The following is a 19556-nucleotide window of genomic DNA, read 5'->3' on the forward strand; positions in this document are numbered from 1 at the left end:
TTAAGCTTAACTTAAAAAAAAACTGAAATATAAAACAAATATTGTTGTTTTATATTTCAGTTTTTGAGACTACAAGGTACTCGTTTAGTTTTTTAATTGTCGTTTTCAGTATTTTATTTTAAAATTAGTCGAATGTAAAATAGCACTGGACATTTATAGCAATTTTTTTATTTTATTTATATTTTAGTTTTTGAGACAATAACGTTGCCATTTTGTTGGGATTCTCATCGTTTCATTTTTATTATAATAAAATGTTTAATGGTATTTATTATATATATATAGTATTATTTATGATATATATAGTATTACCATTTGAAATGGCAATCCTAAACCCGCGGAACGTTATGGAGCGCATGCATGGCTGTTGGAAAGACGTCCTATCTGAGTGCTTTTTTTTTATATTTTTCAGTAACGTCGTATTTCCTATATATTTAAGATGAATGGGACCATTTATTACATTTTACGTCCAATCACTGGCGATTCGAAAAAAACAATAGATTTCCTTCTAAGACTCGACATTTTGATTGAATATAGGTGATACGAATCACGAATTTCGCTCTCTCATTTAATTCGTTCATAATACAAAGTGAACTCAAATTTAAGTCTCAACTCGAGTTGAGAACATCTCTATGTCTGATTAGAAACACTGCTTTCAATATAAATTATATAATCTGTAATTATGTTATTAAACTTTTAAATTACCATACCTACCATTATAATGTATTCTTTGATCTACATTTTTGCGAATTAAAAACATCCTATTTAATTATTAATCATGTCAGTTTTTTATTTTTATTCAGAAGTATATTATGTTATATACCCAGTTATCTCCATTACAATTTTATATACTATAGTTGTATTGTAATTATGAAAAGATGTGTTACAAACGACACAAATGGTAAGTAATTTTTTCGACATAAACTGTTTAACATTAATAAGTATTCAGTATCATTACTGTATATGCACATATTTAAAAATACTACATACAAAACATCCTTTTAGAAAATATGTTATTTTAATTATAATTAGAAACATGCGAACTAGCGGATATGGGCTGGTGATAAGTGCTAACTGTTACCTATATATAGGAATAGCACCATAGGCATCAAGTTTACATGTTATTACAATTATGATTTACTTTGTTCACAACCTATTTTTATTTCATCAAATACTGACAACATCAGTTATTAATTTCTGATCAATTTGCCATGATGAGCATTGTTTGTCTTTATTGAAAATATGTGTATAGTGAAATATGTGATCATTCCATTATGATCCATATGAAAAAGTAATCAAATTGTTATGTTTTATTCGATTTAGCCTGATGTCAAGACAAATAAAATGATTCATTTGAAAAAGTGATAAAATCTGATTCTTATAAACTACTTTTTTCAAAGTCTGCTTTGTCATAAATTTTGGAAATATTATGTGGAAACAATATTCATTACATATATTCTTAAATAAAAGAATAAATTGCAGTGTGCAATCACAAATTCATATAGAATATATTTAATCATATATTCTATATATTTTACATTCCTATCCAATAATAAGCCTATAAAAACTGATGGATTATTTATACTATGTTTTAAGGGTGATAAAATTGTTTTGGAAGCAACAAAGTCTTGGACTACACTAAGTGATGAAGAAAAATTGCAATTTGTAAATAAATATAATGAATGCAGAAAGAAACAGAGGGATAAATTAGCAAATTATTTAAAACAAACACAACCCTATCTAAAGAAAAAACAGAAAAGGTATTTTACAGTTAATAAATGTTCTTTATTTTTTTTATTTTAGCAGTTAATAATTATTATGTATATATATATATATTTGAATTTTTATAATATAAAGTAATAATAACACTCTAAGGTTACTCTAAGGTTATTATACTAATAAAAATATGATGAGGGAGTTGATTTGAACATCAAATATTATATCAGTAATTGAATTTATAGTAGTGGTTGTCATTGACCATTATTAAACCATAAGTCATTTTAATTTTCAATGTTTTCAAGATTCCATTGATACTTATACACAACAGGACATACTGACATACTATATAATATATTTATATAATAATCTTATCTACCCGCCAAATCTTTGTTTTTGATACTCAGGCATGGACAGAAGTGTAATAAATACCTGGTAGTATATAATATTTTTATTTATTTTATGTTTCAGTACTTCAGACTTGGATCATCAAGGTGATTTGAAAAATAGAGTTCATGAAAGTAATAATATGGCCAGGCAACTATCCTCAGATTCTTTGTAAGTATAATTTTTAAATAAAATCTACTTATAATATTTATAGTTATCACTAGAGTGCATTGCTACCACAACTTTAGGTTAACTAGACTGTGAAAAATTAGTGTGTAATATTTTCTAGGATATGCAAATTCCAATATTTTGTGCAACTTGTTTTGAGGCTTAAGTGACTTCATGAATTGTAATTAAACTCCACTTGTTTCAGAAATGATATTCCTGTTTTGTCAAATTCTATTGAAGAACTGCAAAACAACATGTGTTACACATTTCGAGCCTGTGGCTCCAAACGTTAGGTGAAAAATAATGAATCTGCTACAATTATATAATCTAGACACGCGGCAGCGTGTCAAGCCGAGTTTCAAGTAAACTGGCTTGCAGCACCGTGTGTATATTTACACGAACCATTTGGAGCCACTTTTGACCCCCTCATAACTCAAAAACTCTTTCACACAAACCTGTCAAATTTGGTTCATATATTGAGACTTGCGAGATAAATATGTGTTCCAAATTTCATAAACATATCTCAAACGGTTATTTAGATATTAATGTCCAAAAATCGTCATTTTTATCACTGATCAACTATAGATCAAAATTATAACCCACTTCCAGATGACCTAGGAAGTTCAAATTTGGTATGCAGATAGGTAATTAGGTGAATATAAAGGAAAAAATCTGAAACTGGTAAATTGTTATCATTTTACTACAATTTTTCACTTTAATTGATTCTATTTCAACTTATACTGGACGAATACTAAAATTCTATGAAAACGTCGATAGCCACTAATTGACATTGATCCCTGGCGAAAAATCTCATCTTGTACTGGACCGAAAGTAATATTGTATGAAAACGTAGATCATTACCAATTTACGTTGACCCCTTCACATCAGTGTCGATAACTAGCAAACTTCAAATATTGCATTGAGCGATAAACACTAGTTGCTATAATTTAGATTCTGTCTAAAATATACTCGTACTTATAACTAGGAGTATAGTCGAATTTCGTATTTATTATGTTATTAACTGAGATTTGGTTTTAATTATTGTTTCAATATTTAGCGCACATCGATAGTGTAAAATCATTATTTTTATAAATAATTATTAAATAATAGGCATTTCGGTATAGGGCGCCGCGGTTGTGGGAGGGTGCGATAAAACTCAATGTTTTGTTTCTGGATATCTAACCTATAAGGTTGCGATTTATGCTACGAAATTTATAGCTTTCTTAAATTATACTTATATATTTGTGATTATATTATTATTACATTATTTTAGTAAATACGTATGGTATAGACAATAGTTTAAACCAAAAATTAATAACAATTTTAGTATAGTTATAAGTAGGAATGTACAGTTAACTCGAGAATGAGAACTTATTGGTAACAAATTGTTTTCTTGAGAATTCAATAGATAACAGTCAATTTGTTACATAATCGTCTTTACGAACTATAAGGTGTCAATATTAAGTTTCAGATATTAAATAAGCAGGTTTACGTTGGAGTCTTCAGAGTTAAAACCTTAGATGGAGTACGTCTTAACAATTTTGATCCAAGTCACGAGAGCTCTATTGTAGAGTACAACCATCTGTGGACGTTATACCGCCCCGATTTGCCCAAAAATTCCTGATACTGAATTGGCATTGCACTTGAACATTTAAAAGTTACAAGAAAATATAGAAAATAACACAAAAAAAAGACAATTATACCCCGTAAATATACGAAAATACAGTAATTTATCAAAAATAATTTGGTATTAGTTATAAATAAGTACCTCGTATAATTTATGTACAAAAAGTAATGATATCCCATCAAAAACATAAATGTGAAATATATAATATTTTTAATATTATGATATATGGCTTGATTGTTACTTCTACGACAAAAGAGATGAGATCTAAATGGGTGCCAAGTTCAATGGAGTCTGTCCTGAAATGTATTTATAACAATATAAAATATCATTTCTTCTTATAACTTAAGATAATATACTGTAGCCTAAGGTCTAACTCGGCTAGTTTTCATATACGAAATATACTGTAGCCTTCGCAAGTTCTAAACATGTAGTAACTAGAACTAAAGTAGTAACTAGCAATCGAAAGTAATAATTGGTATATGAGAACTGGCCAAGTTAGACCTTAGGCTACAGTATATTATCTTAAGTTATAAGAAGAAATGATATTTTATATTGTTATAAATACATTTCAGGACAGACCATTGAACTTAGTGTGTAATATTTTTAGATCATATCAATATTTTGTGCAACGTAGTGACTTCATGAATTGTAACAATCAAGAAATATATCTGTTTTGTAATATTAGAACTGCAAAACAACGGCTATCATTTCACATTTATGTTTTTGATGGGTTATAATTTTAAAGCTTGTCAAGAGAGTAATTTCTGTCTAGTCTCTTTACCTAGTAATATCAGTCCATGGACTTAAATTTGTATAGCTTTTACACAATACTAGATATTGTTATCAATTTACTATGTACAAGATTTTTGCTTTACATAGTAATAAAGTCAAAACGGTATTATGAAATAAAATACCCAAGCAGTTGTTCACTGCTTGTTATTCTTAAACTGAATTTATTTATTATATTTCAGAATTTCAGACATAGATCACCAAGATGATTTATCAATTAATAATACACTTCATGAAACTGATAATATTGCTAGAGAAATGTCATCACATTCTTTGTAAGTATAATTTTTAATTAAAATCTATTTAAAACATTTGTAGTCAGCACTAGAGTGCATTGCTACCACAACTAGACTAAATACTGCACTTTCAAAGATTAGTACATATTATTTTCGGGTATATGTATATTCTGATATTTTGCTTAAGTGTAAACCTTTCATTGTAATGAAAATTTACTTGTTTTAGAAACGAAATTCCTGTTCATTGTAATAAAGAAGTCAACAGCGACAACCAACCGACACATTCCGAGCCTATATTGATTGAACCTATGCCTCCAATTGTGAGGTAAGCAAAAATATTAGCATATAACGCATTAATATTAATTTTGAAGTCAGTCAACATACAAGGAAATTTCTGCCTGTACTCTCATTACCTAAAAAGTTCTTCACAATTGACCCAAATTAATATAGTTGTTATTTATAAATAAATAGATATTCTGCCCATTAATCTGTTGACGAAACTGACTCAAAAAAGTTTATGGGTCAATCATAATGAATGAATGGGAATAAAAAAAAGCCCTAATATTAAACTATGAGAATTTAAGAGTCCTTAGTACCTTATTATTAATGACGTATTACATGGTACCTATAGTACATGGTAATATAGTGCATGATACCTTTTGTTTAGAAAATCAAGATTTTTCTCTAGCAAGACCATAAATTAACAATAATTGCTTTTTTTACAGCCATTCAAAAGAATTATTTGAAATGATTCAAGAACAAAATAAAAACAGAGACTTATCGTGGTCTCAACTTACCAGGACCGAGAAAAACCGTTATAGGAGAGCTGTATCTTTATTGAAAAAAAATACATATCAGATTTCAAGGCATATTTAGAAAGTTTACCTTCCAAAGAATTGTTTAATTACTATGTAAATAATATTTCTTGATGACTAAAGAAATAGAAATAATCTTTTTTCAAATAAAATTAATATAAGCACTTTTGAATAGTCAAGTCTTTTTATTCTATCGCTCATTCGGAATGCAGACTTATCACAAGAAGCTTATGTGTTGCTCTTTTATATAAATATTGTTTTAGTTATATTTACATTAACAAGGATTAGACATGCGACAATTAACATAGAAACCGCTACGCACTTAATCTCTGTTCAATCAGAAAACATTGTCAGCGCTATGAATTTTAAGTTAGATATTTTCTACAAAAACTGATAATGTTTTTGTAGAAAATATCTATAAATTGTTCAATTTTATAATAAGCTTTTTAAAAATATAATATTTTATAAGACATTTGAATTTTTCTGGAAAATTGAGTACAGACTCTGGCAGGTCTGTACGCAAAACCTTACGCAATTTCCATCAAAAATTTTAGTCATTCATTTTAAGTATATGTACTTTCGTCAAACGGCACTTAGGTAAAACTAGTTTGTTGATATTACGTAAGCTTTTATTAGTGTAATAACTAAACTGTCAATGTTTTTCCTGGCATACATGATATTTTCGTAGATGTATTGAGAAGCAACGGTGAAAATATTTGATACTGGAACCGATACCGTAAATGAAGTGGATGGCCCTCTTTGGCTCCAATGTTTATGACACAACCTTTTAATTATTAATCTCATCTACTTGTATGGAATCATGTAAATGTTCCGATGCCACATTAGTACATTCATAGCTACAAAATCTGACAATCTATTGTTAAGTTGTGACATAGCAGTTCATATAAAATTGACATAAAATCAATATTTTAGAACAATATTGTAATGTTAAAAATAATTTGAGTTAATAGAATGGAAAAAAATAATTTGAATACAATTTTATTTTTAACTAGCTGTACACGCGACTATGTCCGCGTGGAGTTTAACATTATTTTTATAAAATTGAAGTTGTGTACGCCGTCTAACTTCTGATCATTTTGACCTCTAAACCTAAAGTTGTACTGTGGCCTGATAATCATGAAATTACAAAAAGGATTGATAAAACTATAATGGATCTCATAATAGTGGACATACTGCCTTATGTGAAAGGTTTAAAAAAAAAATTTTTTTTTATAGGTATTATATTAAATAAAAAATAAAATAAATGATTACAACAAACTTAATACACCTACGGCGTTTCCATTTAACGCCTTAATTAATGCAGAATAATGGGTAAAATGCACCAAATTTCGGTATTTTAAGGAATTTTATACTTGATTACGTGACTTTCGGTTTCGGTTTCGGTTTCAGTTGCAGTCGGACTCTAAAAAATTGTAAAACAAATTATTTTGGTGTATGTACCGTATTTATATTCATATGCATGTAGTAAAAAACGGTTATTTAAATATTACAAACAGACACTCCAATTTTATTTATATGTATAGATGTATATATCTTCTCTGATGTATATATACATTAAAGAATATATATATATATGAATATTTATATTCGTAAAGAAGCCTCGGGGCGAACGGCCTGCATCTCCGGAGGTACCAACCCCCGTGTCTCTGGAGTGGAGATTTTAGTACCACTGACAGCAATAACGCCATCATGTCGACCTCCACAATGTCACTGCTAGAATAATTTGAATGTTAATTTCTGAAGAATTTTTTAGTATAGCCAATTAACGAACGTCTTCGTCACTAGCGCGGTTCGGGGTTGCCCACCATCAAAACTTCATGAAGGATAGTCTTACGCCGCCTGAGGGACGTTCTTATCTTGATCTCGGCGACCCCAGACCGGCAACAAATTTTCCTACATGTGCACTCCACCACTTCCGTACCTACCACGTTATCATGCAAACACGATATCGTTCTCGACGGCAAAGACGACCTCGACCATACCATCCAGCGCGAGTATGATCGCTCCACACAGACGCCCCAGGTCACCCCTTCGATCGATAGAATACTACGTTCAAATCGACAAATCCCTGGATTAAAACTTTCAACGGCCTGAGCCGAGGCTTGAACTTCTAGCGGTGACTTCATACTAATGTGGTATGGCCTTCTCCTACTCCATAAGTCTGCGGGTTTGGAATGCCGTCTGCACTCGCTCCCAATCGTTCGATAAAGTTGTAAAGTCCAGTTGCGATAACAGCTTTATAGTTTGAAAAAAAAAAAACAGTACCACTACAAGAATTATAAAGTAACTAATAAAAAAAATGGAATACTACGACCGTGACTATAGTATTGTGCTGTAGCCGATTATATACCTGTTGTTATTGAAAAAGGCATAATATCGTAATAAAATAGTATGATCATCATCATTTCTTTATTGTCGTTTGTAGTTTCGACATATAGTTATAGTAGGATACATTGATATTTTTTAACAAGATCATAATGTAAAACAAATATTGCCATCTGTTTATTAAAATCCATGTAATATAGGTATTAAAATGCACTTATTCCATGAACCCCTTCATAGGATGATTACATCTTAATACCTCAACTATAAATAAGTAATTTTATCGTAGTTTTGTCAAGATCTTAAATTAAATTGTATAGGGAGGTAGCTATATGTAATCACGTACCGATTAGACATCTGATACCGTAATTATTACAGGAACGGAAGATATCGGCAGGTGAAGCCGGTGTACAATAAAAATATTTATTTATTAACATTATATATTAAGAAATTATTTATAGATATTATAAATTAAACATTTCGAGTCGTTTTAAATAAGTTAAGGTAATTTGTGTATTACCTTATTTCGAGTGAAGCCGCAGAAAATATCTAGTGTACAATAAACGTCTAGAAAAATTAATGACTTAGTATTTCGAATTAAATAATACTGCGATTACATTATTTTAATATAACAGAGTACAAATTAATTATTTTTATTACACAATATTTAAAACGTGTACTTATTAATCTAAAATATAAACATTGCACGTTTGTTAATCACACTGTATAACTAAATAATAATTATTTATACATATATTCATATGCATCCTAATAAATTGTTGTTGTATAGTTAAGATGTATCAAATTAATAGGACCTATAACGTTTAGCGCTAAAGAGGATTTAAAATGGTGTAACATATTCTACTTAAGAAAAATAGAAATAGACACATTTTTTTATTTGCCACAGACTAGACCAACAGCCATGCCTGCCATAAAAGATGCTAGAAAAACGTGTGTTTCGGTCGCACGATAATGATCATCTCCTGTGAAATTATTATACCAACGTTTTGCTTTCACTTCTTTTTTCTTCAGTAAATTTTCAGCTTTATCCATTTTTCGATCCACGAATCGTTCTACCTATAACAATTTATTCATATAAATTATTACACATTATATTAATTTGTAAACTAGGTAAAAGAAGACATGACTACTTTATACGTTTTTTTATACTATGAGGTAGCTACACTTTATTAGCCGCGTCCAGCGACTTCGCCTGATGAATTTGAGATACCGTCTACCTTTAGGTACACCAAAATTCGTTAAGATCCGTTCAGACGTAAAAAGATAGCAGACAGTCATACATACTTTCGCATTTCTAATATTAGTATGGAAATAACTGTTTTTACTTCTGTAATCTTATTATTAATATTATAAATGGCAAAGATGGCTGGATGTTTGTTACTCTTTCACACTCAAACACTATTGAACGGATTTTGATGAAAGTTTACAGTCATATATCATACGTCAGAATAAAACAGGCTACAAATTTCACGCGGGTTATATCCCGGACTTAGCTTACTATAAACAGTATATTTGTCAAATCGTCAACGTTGTCAACGGCCTTAGTGATATCGTCTTACTTCAGATGGTCGCGCATTCGGTTCCTCGCAAGGTACAAACATTTGTATTTATGAATACGATTGTTTTATTAGTTAGGGTGTTTTCTATGTATTGTATATTATGTATGTATTTAAAAAATCATATTTATATTAGTTGTCTAGTACTCATAACAAGCTCTTATTAGCTTGGGACTACATAGCACTGTGTGGATTGTCCAGTTTTATTAATATTATTATAAATATGTCAATATTTATTTAGTTTGAAATCCTATAGAAGATAGATAATATCATATAAGTATCTACAACTAACATTAGTGTTATATGTTAACACATAGGTGTTAACATATAACATAACATATAAATAGTTGTGTGATTATGGTAAGTGTGGTAGGTTAATTTATTTTCTTTTTCCCTACATTTTTCAAGATTTTCTTTCATACAAAAATTGTCGTGGTAATTTTCAACAAAAAATATGTACAGCCGAATATGATGGTCTTATATACAATCGGCATTTGATTTTTATTTATATAGCTAAATTATGATGTAGTAACCAGTGAAGGGCAACTACATTAAATTTTACTTCAAGCTGAATAGACGATTGTATTCAATGTGCAAAGTTAGTCATTAGACATTAGAGTATATTTAGATCCAATTTCCAACTGAACTCTAGGTTGCACCATAAAAGGAGCGTCAGGAACATACCTTTGTCGATATGGCAATTGATATAGTTTTAGAAAGGAAAATAAAAAATGTAATTCCGTTTTAGATCTCTAATATCATCTATAAATACAAGTACGATATAAAATGAGAATATAAATAACAACCATTTTAATAAACAAGAATATAATGTAACAGCATTACTTTATGACAAAATTTTAAAAAACAACTGATGAAAACTACTTGTTTTTATGCTATTGGTTATGGTACTCGAAACTAAAAGCTTTATAACCGCAATAGTAACCTATTTATTTATTTTTAATTAAATATCTAGCCATTTTTTGACATATGACACGCCATATTATATTTATGTAGGGCGTGCCCATTTACATTTTCCTAATGCACCATGGATTTTCAAAACTACTTTTGTTACAAATGTTTGTACTATCGTCAACATAAAATGTCCAGCACCACTTTACTTTTTACAGAGCTACAATTTACAAAAGAAAATTAGTTTGGCGCTAAATGTTGTCTTTGTGTACTACAGGTTATGGACTCAATTATTGATAATCACTATTCACAATTGAAGACCTTTTCAAAAATACCTACATTAATTATTTAAATGTTATCTTATTATGAGAATTTCTTCCAAGTGGTGTATATGCATAATAGTTGCATAAAACGTTGTTACCCGATCTCCATCATACTCATACACGGTAGACCCGTGGATTTCGGTAGGTCCCAAGAGTTTTCCAGTTCATTTCAAGGACTACATATTTATTATTAGTTGTGGATTAGCTATCCTTAGAATGTGAATTGTTCAAATAGTGAATCAGAGGACCTTAGTCTCCAATCAATAAATTTGAGCAACAATTGTGCGTCAACATTCATAATAATCAGACCCTCAAAATATGAAAAATAGCCCTTCTTGACTTGCCTATATTTTTGCACTATCCGTGACTCCGAGCATCATTAGATAATTATGCACTTATTAATCATCTGGTCCGTATAACGTAATGAGACAAATTGTCGTTATGAAATGTTTACTAACAATTACTATTCCAATGTGTATGCTTAAATTAAATTTGTAATTTAAGAAGAAGCAATGCCAAAAAATAATCCTCCTGTGAACCCTGCTGAATAATATGAATTGGTTTTGACAAATGATAACACCTGCAACAAAATAAATAATATTAAATGGAAACATGAATAAATGTAACTCGGACTTTTTTAATTATCCCTAACCATTTTAGTGTGACCACAAAAATATAAGTAATTTTCCACGGAGACATCGCAATTTCAAGTAATTTAGCCTAACAAATCAAGTTCGGATTTGAATTTCTTTTATGAATATCAATAGAATAAATGTTTCGATATCTAGTCTTCTAGCGTCTTTTTAATAGAGAACTTAATGATTTAGAATTTGCTGCAGTATTTAATAGAGATTCAGTTCGTATCATCCACAATAAAATAAATTAAGATTTGGTATAATATTTGATTTAAGATATAATTGCTAATAGGGTAGAAAAAGAGTGAAGAAGAAAAAGAGTGTAGACGTGAAAAAGAAAAACCGAGTAATCTGAAATTTGTGGGTGTAGTAGGTATATTTTATGTCTTTATTGTATTGTCTAAATATACATACTGTTTACCTTGGTGAATATGTGTTTTCGATAATTAAAATACGAGTACAGGTAGGTACTACTCAGTTCATAGCATGGTAGTGCATAAATTAAAAAAATATATATTGCATTTTACAAAATAAAAAGCAGAAAAAGATATTATTATATGTAATATCTTAGATGGGTTGAAATTAATAATTAAAGCTGCTTAAATGACAACAACGTAAATAGGCATATATGACATGACTCACATTATTGAGGAAAGCTAAATTATGCTGATTTATACAATGAATACCAACCGTAGAAGAATACCACGAACATTTGGTTAAGATAGCACAGATTGTCATTTAGATAAAAATACAATTTATTGTTGGGAACAGTGATTCAATGATTACGGCGACAGTAATAATTGGCACTAGTTTAGAATTATTTTTGGCTCAATTAGTTTCTACATAGGATATATGTATTATTGACAAATTTTCTTAGCAAATAAAGTAAACCTTTAAGTTACTTTTATATGAAGAATTGCCAAACTCTGAAAATATTTCATTCCCTATATGATATGTCATTACTCAACTTGAGAACAATTTGCAGTGCTGTCTACCAAAGTAATTCATTGAGTTCAAGTATTTGGTAAAGCTATCCCAAATTGCTAGGTACTATATATCAACAGTTTTACTGTACTTACAGTTTATGATTAGTTTCAGTATCATAATCAAGTAAATACTTCTGAAATAGGTACTTACAGGTTATTATGTTTAAATATTCACTAATTTTTTAAAATATGCATTAACTGATGTAAATAAAGATACTGTACAATAATAATTCTACCTTTACCTCATTTATTTAGTTGTTACACAAAAATGTAGCATTGTTAGTAGTAAGTAAACCTTAATATTATACAAGTCAATTGCACCAACTCAATTATGTGTGAAACTATAGACATAGTGGTATCAAAAACAAAGTCTGCCTCAATATTATCCAAAATCATGGATATGAGTACCTCTGTCTCAGCTATTTCTGGTAAATAGCAGCTTGAAACACAGCCATCAAAACTGTGTTCCAGTTTGACCGGTGAAATATTTATAAACTGTTATATATATTTCACCGGTACAAAGTATAAAGTACCTTAATTCACAGGAATTTCAACATATGAGGAGTGCCTCACAAGACAATGTGGTGTCTGTGATGTTGTTCATAGCAATAGGTATATTAGCTATGTAGGCCACACTCATGTTGGTCATCAATTTGTTAGTCATTTTGGTTAAACAAAAAAATTAAGTACTTCTTAGATCATGCCATTATCTACAGCAAAATTATGTCAGGTAATTCAGACATCTTTAAATTTTATTTTATGTACTAAAGTGGAAATCAGTATATATACTAGTACTTACTTTTTCAAACCAATCTGGTGATTTCCCTGTTGCTTCCTTTTCAATTTTGTCACTGATTTTATCAACTCTCTTGTTTATTTTGTCCCAGTTAATATCAATGTAGCCTTTTTGGCTTGCTATATGTAGCAATATGACTCCTCCGCCTATACCGACAGCAGCAAACTTCCCAATTTTCATAGTTATGAAACCAGTTATCCTAATTAAAAAAATATTTTATAAAAATTTAGCATATAATAAAAATATATTCCTTCAGAAGGCTATTCTATTATTTCCCCTTTCTTAAAAATATGACATATAATATTTTTCAATTTTTAACATAGAAAAGAAAAGGTTATTTAATAAAAATTTGAAAATAATTTAGTTTTGATTTTAATTTGAGACTGTCTATGCAAACTGGTTTATAGTGACTATGGTCTAACTTACTTTTTATGGTAACAAAATTGATGAAGTATAGAATCAACAAATAACGGAATAAAAAACAAAGGAATAAATTATATTACAAAAATATATATAAAGAGAAAAATATATCTACAACAGAAACTGGATTTACAAACATTGTAAGGACATACAAATAAGGATGCTCTATCAATAGTTATTAAAAGTAGTATACAAATAATAATATGTATATTATTTTGTTTATTATTCCTAAAAACTTAATGAATATTAAGTGATAAAAATATTTAAAATAAGTAAATCTAGATAGCATAGGCCATATGAAATCACTCTAGACGAATACACGTACTGTTGAAAAAGTAAAACAATTTTGAGAAATAGCTGTGGTTTACTGATCTCACCTTAAGGTGAGACTTGATTTCTTAATTCAAAATAAAAAGCCGACATAAGTATATAATGCTAAACCAGTCTGTAAATGTGAAACAAAAATAAAATCAAGATTACTTGCGCTATAATATTAATTATAACCACAATGAACATTGTGCATTACATACCATCCTGACGCAGTGCCTAAAATTAGTTGCTTTGTTGCGGAAGTTTTCCCAATGTCTGATATCGCTTTTTCAATAAAATTTTTAGCGTCATCTACAATCTTCTTTGCATCTTCAGAAGCATCATCAGTTTTCGGTTTAGCCATCACGGTGAAATCAATTAAAGTATTAAAATCGTTTTAAACAATAAAATTTATATATATCAGCACTAAACAGTTAGTCGTAGTAATGAGTAATACTGACCATGTACTGACTGAGTACTGACTGACATATAGCATATAAATGTCATAGCATATGATGTCGAGTTAACTCAAGTTGGAAAAAAGGGCGGGAAACACAAAGTTTGGCGGTCGTATTTTTTGAGTAGTAAATTATTAATATTTAAATATTGATCAGATAAATTGTAAATAGTGTATTTTTCATTACATTCATTTATCTATTATTCATTAGTTTATTAGTAGCAGCAATATTAGGTAAGTCTCTGTATTTTATTATATATGAACCCACTGGAGGACCCCGGGGTACCGCCCCCGAGGTCGCTCTACACGTAACTATAAGTAATAATGAAGATTCCATGGACACAGACTGTTCATTTAATTTATCTGATCATTCGGGTACAAAACGTAAGCATTAATCTGCAATAGCGAATATTTGCAAGCATTGCAATAAAAAACGTAGGAGGAATCGAGGTGCTGACACTAGTAAAAATAAATATTCATGTCTATGCGATGATTTTAATGAAAAGAAAGAAACTTCCAATACATCTTTAGTAAATAATGTGGATAAACAAGAAACTTCTAACCCTGGTTTAATAAATAATCACGATAATGATTCAACTCGCCCACAAACTTCTATTAGTAGAGTTTACTACCAGTCCCATGATGCTGCTCCATTCATAGTTCATATTCAAAAGATTCTGTCTTCACCGGATGCTAAACTACACTTCACCCTATAGACTTTGGCCGTTATCTTAAAAAAGCTTTTACAAAAATGTTGTTGTTGATGGTAGTCTTAAAAAAATTGGCAGGAATAGATTATCCATATCATTCTCACAATATAAGGATGCAAATTCCTTCCTAGATAGTGCAGATTTAAAGAAATATAACTATAATGCTTTCATACCAGCTTTTAACTTAACTAGAATGGGATGAACAAGGGGTGTCCCTGTTAACTGGTCTGATGAGGAAATCATAGAAAATATTTCTCTACCATTAAGATATGGTAAAATATTAAAAGTTAGACGTCTGAAGAGAAAAACATTTGTTAATGGGATATCTGAATTCATAGAGACAGAAACCATTGTCATTACTTTTGATGGACAGGTACTACCCAAACGAGTTTTTATATGTTATAATTCCATACCTGTTGATTTATATATTTATCCCACTATTCAGTGTTATAATTGCTGTCGATATGGACATGTTAAGAACCAATATAGATTTGTACCACGTTGCTATAAATGTGGCAAGGGCCATACTGGTGAATCCTGTTCTGTTGAAGAAGATAACTTTTCTTGCTGTTTATGCCAAGGTGGACACCAGTCAAATAGCAAACAATGTCCAGAACTGACTAGACAAAAGGCTATTAAAGAGACAATGGCAAAAAGCTGTGTATCTTATGCTGAAGCCAGTAAATTACACCCTCCTGCTAGGAAACCATATGCTGATATAGTTTGATCTAATCCAGTAAATAAAAATAATTCTACTAGTTTTAACCAGGATAAAAATCACTATGCAATTCCCATGCATAGATCATATAAAAAAACAGTTATAGAAAAGTCTCGTCAACCACCAAAACCAACATATGGTTTTAATCGTGAGGAATATGCTAATTTAATTAAAGACTACAGTCCACCTACTCCAGCAGATGGATGTGGTTATAAACAGCAAAATGAATCGAAACAATCAATTTCTGAAATAATAATAGCTCTTTTAAATTTGTTAACCCAGTGTAACTTCTTACAACCGTCCAACGTTGCTTCACTTACTAATTCATTTATTAATATCTTAAACAACAACAATAATGGACAAACAAGCCAAAGTTCTCCAGTGGAACTGCCGCAGTATAACTAAAAAAAAATCTGATTTGTTTTATTTAATTAATACTTATAAACCTTTTATCTGTGTTCTTCAAGAGACTTGGCTGAAACCGGTATATTTATTTAAGATACCTGGTTATGTCTGTCTCCGAGAAGATAGAGCTGATGGATATGGTGGGGTTGCCATATTAATCAGGCATCCCTCAGCATTCAGCCATATACCTATTTTAAATCACAGTAATAACTTCTCACTTATTGCTGTTAAAGTTGATAATACATGTTATGTTTCGGTATATATTCCACATCCATCCATATCAATCATCATCATCATCATCGCAGCCCGGAAAACGTCCACTGCTGGACATAGGCCTCCCCCAAAGATCTCCACGTCGATCGGTCCTGCGCTGCTCGCATCCAATGCCTTCCAGCGATCTTGACCAGATCGTCGGTCCACCTTGCTGGAGGCCTTCCCACGCTGCGTCTTCCGGTCCGTGGTCGCCACTCGAGGACTTTACTGCCCCAACGGCCATCTGTCCTACGAGCTATGTGCGCTGCCCATTGCCACTTCAAAGTCGCAATTCTTCGGGCTATGTCGGTCACTCTGGTTCTTCTGCGGATCTCCTCATTTCTGATTCGATCACGCAGAGAAACTCCGAGCATAGCCCTCTCCATTGCCCTCTGAGTGACTCTGAGCTTATTGATGGGGCCCATAGTTAGCGACCACGTCTCTGTTCCGTAAGTCATCACTGGCAACACACATTGGTCGTAAACCTTCGTCTTGAGACACTGCGGAAATTTGGACGAAAAGATATATCGGAGCTTCCCGAACGCTGCCCATCCGAGTTGGATTCGACGATTGACCTCTTTCTCGAAATTGGATCTACCTAGCTGGATAGTTTGCCCTAAGTATACGTAGTGATCGACAATTTTGAGTGTAGAATCACCGATTTTTACGGGAGCAGGTACGACATGGACGTTTGACATAATTTTCGTCTTGTCCATGTTCATTTTAAGACCTACTCCTTGTGAGACTCTACTGAGGTCTTCGAGCATTTTGCTAAGGTCTTCCAGGGTCTCAGCCATGACCACGATATCGTCGGTAAATCGAAGGTGATTGATGTACTCGCCGTTAATGTTGATGCCCAGCCCGCTCCAGTCCAGAAGCTTGAAGACATCTTCCAACGCAGCGGTAAACAGCTTTGGCGATATAACATCGCCTTGTCTGACACCTCACTGCAGTTGGATAGGCTTCGAATTCTGGTCGTGGAGGCGAACTGACATAGTGGCGTTTTCATACAAACATTTCAACGCTTCGATATATCGATAGTCAATTTGGCACCGCTGGAGAGACTGTAGCACAGCCCACGTCTCGATCGAATCAAAGGCTTTTTCATAGTCCACAAACGCCAAGCAAAGTGGCAGGTTGTATTCTTCGGTCTTCTGAATTACCTGCCGCAGCGTATGAATGTGGTCTATGGTACTGAAGCCTTTTCGGAACCCGGCTTGTTCGGGAGGCTGGAAGTCGTCAAACCTGCGCGCGAGACGATTTGTGATGACTCAGCAGTGTTACGGGTCTGAAATTCTTCAGAAGCGATTTGTCTCCCTTCTTGAAGAATAGAACCACCACACCCCTTTGCCATGCTTGAGGCGTTTTGCCCTCGAGGATGACGGAGTTGAATAGCTTCTGGAGGATTCGTAGAACAGGTCTACCTCCAGCCCTCAGAAGCTCAGCAGTAACTCCATCATCGCCCGGCGCCTTGTTGTTTTTAAGTTGTTTAAGAGCCATACCAATCTCGTACAGGCTGACGTCCGGGATATCTTCAGTATAGTGTCGGGTTAATTTGGCTCTAGGGTCTTTCACCGTGTTGTTAACAGGTACCCGTGTTGTCGTGTATAACTGTCCATAGAACTTCTCAATTTCCCTCAAAAGTTCGGGTTTAGACGAAATGATCCTGCCGTCATCCGTCTTAAGTCGCGTCAGCTGGCTCTGTCCGGCAGCCAGATCCCTGTTAAAGACTTTTGAGCCCTTGTTTCTCTCAATAGCCTCCTTTACACAATGTGTGTTAAAGTGGCGTAAGTCACGAGTCAAGGACTTAGAGATCTGCCTGCTAAGTTGCCGATACTGAGAAGCGTCAGTCGGAGACTGCAGGACCATACTTCGCCTTTCATCCATCAATTTGAGGGTAGAGATAGATATTTTTCCGGTTCTTTCTGCGCGGCGGGTTTTGAAGTGCTTAGACCCAGCCGCACGGACAGTTTCCACGAACCTGTTGTTGTAATCGTCCACGTCAACGCAGTCACCAAGGCTTTCGAAACGGTTTTGCAATTCTAGCTGAAAGCTTTCGGGGTTTTGGATCTGTATAGGTGTAGGGCGGAGCGTAGATTTCATCAGTCGGGATCGTTCGAGTTTCAGATTCAGATTCAATGTGCCTCTTACAATCCGGTGATCACTTCCAATTTTGACGGCATTGATCACAGAGACATCATTGAAAATCTGTCTTCTCGTTGACAAGATGAAATCTATCTCGTTTTTTGTGGCACCATCGGGACTAATCCACGTCCATTTCCGGTGTTCCGGCTTCCTGAAGAAGGAGTTCATAATAAAGAGGTTCTCCTTCTCCATGAAGTCGGCCAGCATTTGACCTCGGAAGTTCCGATCACCGATACCAAATTGCCCCACTCTCAGCTCATCACCGCTTCGTTTGCCCAATTTTCCGTTAAAGTCCCCCATGATAACGTTATAATGAGTCTTTGTACTATGTATGGCTCTGGAGATATCCTCATACATAGCCTCAACCTCATCGTCGGAGTGCGTCGAAGTTGGAGCGTACACTTGGATGACCTTCAATGAATACCGTTTGGTAATTCTGAGTATCAGGTACGCTACCCTAGTCGACACGCTCTCGACCTTGATAACATTATTCACAAGGGACCTGTGGACGAGGAACCCGACACCGCCTTGGGATGGTTGATCGCCCTCCCGGAAGTAAAGCAGTTTGCCCGATTTCAGGACTATCGAGTCCTCCCCCTTTCTTCGGACTTCAGATAATCCCACGACATGCCAGTGCAATCTGCTCAACTCTTCCTCCAGTTCAATTAACTTTTCATCGGTCCGCAGTGTTTGAACGTTGTATGTTGCCAGGGCCGTTTCCATGACCGCTACCATGATCAAGACTAGCGGGGCCGCCGGGGACTGGGGGCCGGGGCCTTGGGTGTAAATTCATTTGGGGGGATATTGCCATAATCGCCACGCTTGGCATGCGGGTT

General features: G+C 32.8%; 1 protein-coding gene, 1 long non-coding RNA gene and 1 pseudogene across 3 annotated transcripts; 2 read left to right on the plus strand and 1 right to left on the minus strand.

Annotated features, from left to right (window-relative positions):
• The first annotated feature begins 875 nt into the window (after positions 1-875).
• Positions 876-6182, plus strand: LOC131841380 (uncharacterized; annotated as a pseudogene).
• Positions 2530-4963, plus strand: LOC131841374 (uncharacterized). Its single transcript, XR_009357448.1, has 2 exons — positions 2530-2561; positions 4867-4963. It is a non-coding gene; the product is annotated as an uncharacterized LOC131841374 (long non-coding RNA).
• Positions 6183-8661: 2479 nt separating the features above from the next.
• On the minus strand, positions 8662-14498 carry LOC131841370 (FUN14 domain-containing protein 1A-like). 2 transcript variants are annotated; one of them, XM_059189687.1, is made up of 4 exons: positions 14255-14498; positions 13308-13503; positions 11346-11467; positions 9065-9155 (listed from the first exon to the last, which is right to left on the minus strand). In XM_059189687.1, exons 1-3 carry the CDS (start codon positions 14395-14397, stop codon positions 11387-11389), a joined length of 420 nt encoding a protein of 139 aa, XP_059045670.1. In that variant the 5' UTR covers positions 14398-14498; the 3' UTR covers positions 9065-9155; positions 11346-11386. The 2 variants fall into 2 exon arrangements, with proteins under 2 accessions (XP_059045669.1, XP_059045670.1); XM_059189686.1 differs by lacking the exon at positions 11346-11467 and having other exon boundaries at positions 8662-9155.
• Between the last annotated feature and the right edge of the window lie 5058 nt (positions 14499-19556).

This window comes from Achroia grisella, unplaced genomic scaffold (genome assembly GCF_030625045.1).
Source record: "Achroia grisella isolate CSIRO2021 unplaced genomic scaffold, CSIRO_AGI_Agris_v1 utg16252, whole genome shotgun sequence".
NCBI classification, from domain to species: Eukaryota; Metazoa; Arthropoda; class Insecta; order Lepidoptera; family Pyralidae; genus Achroia; species Achroia grisella.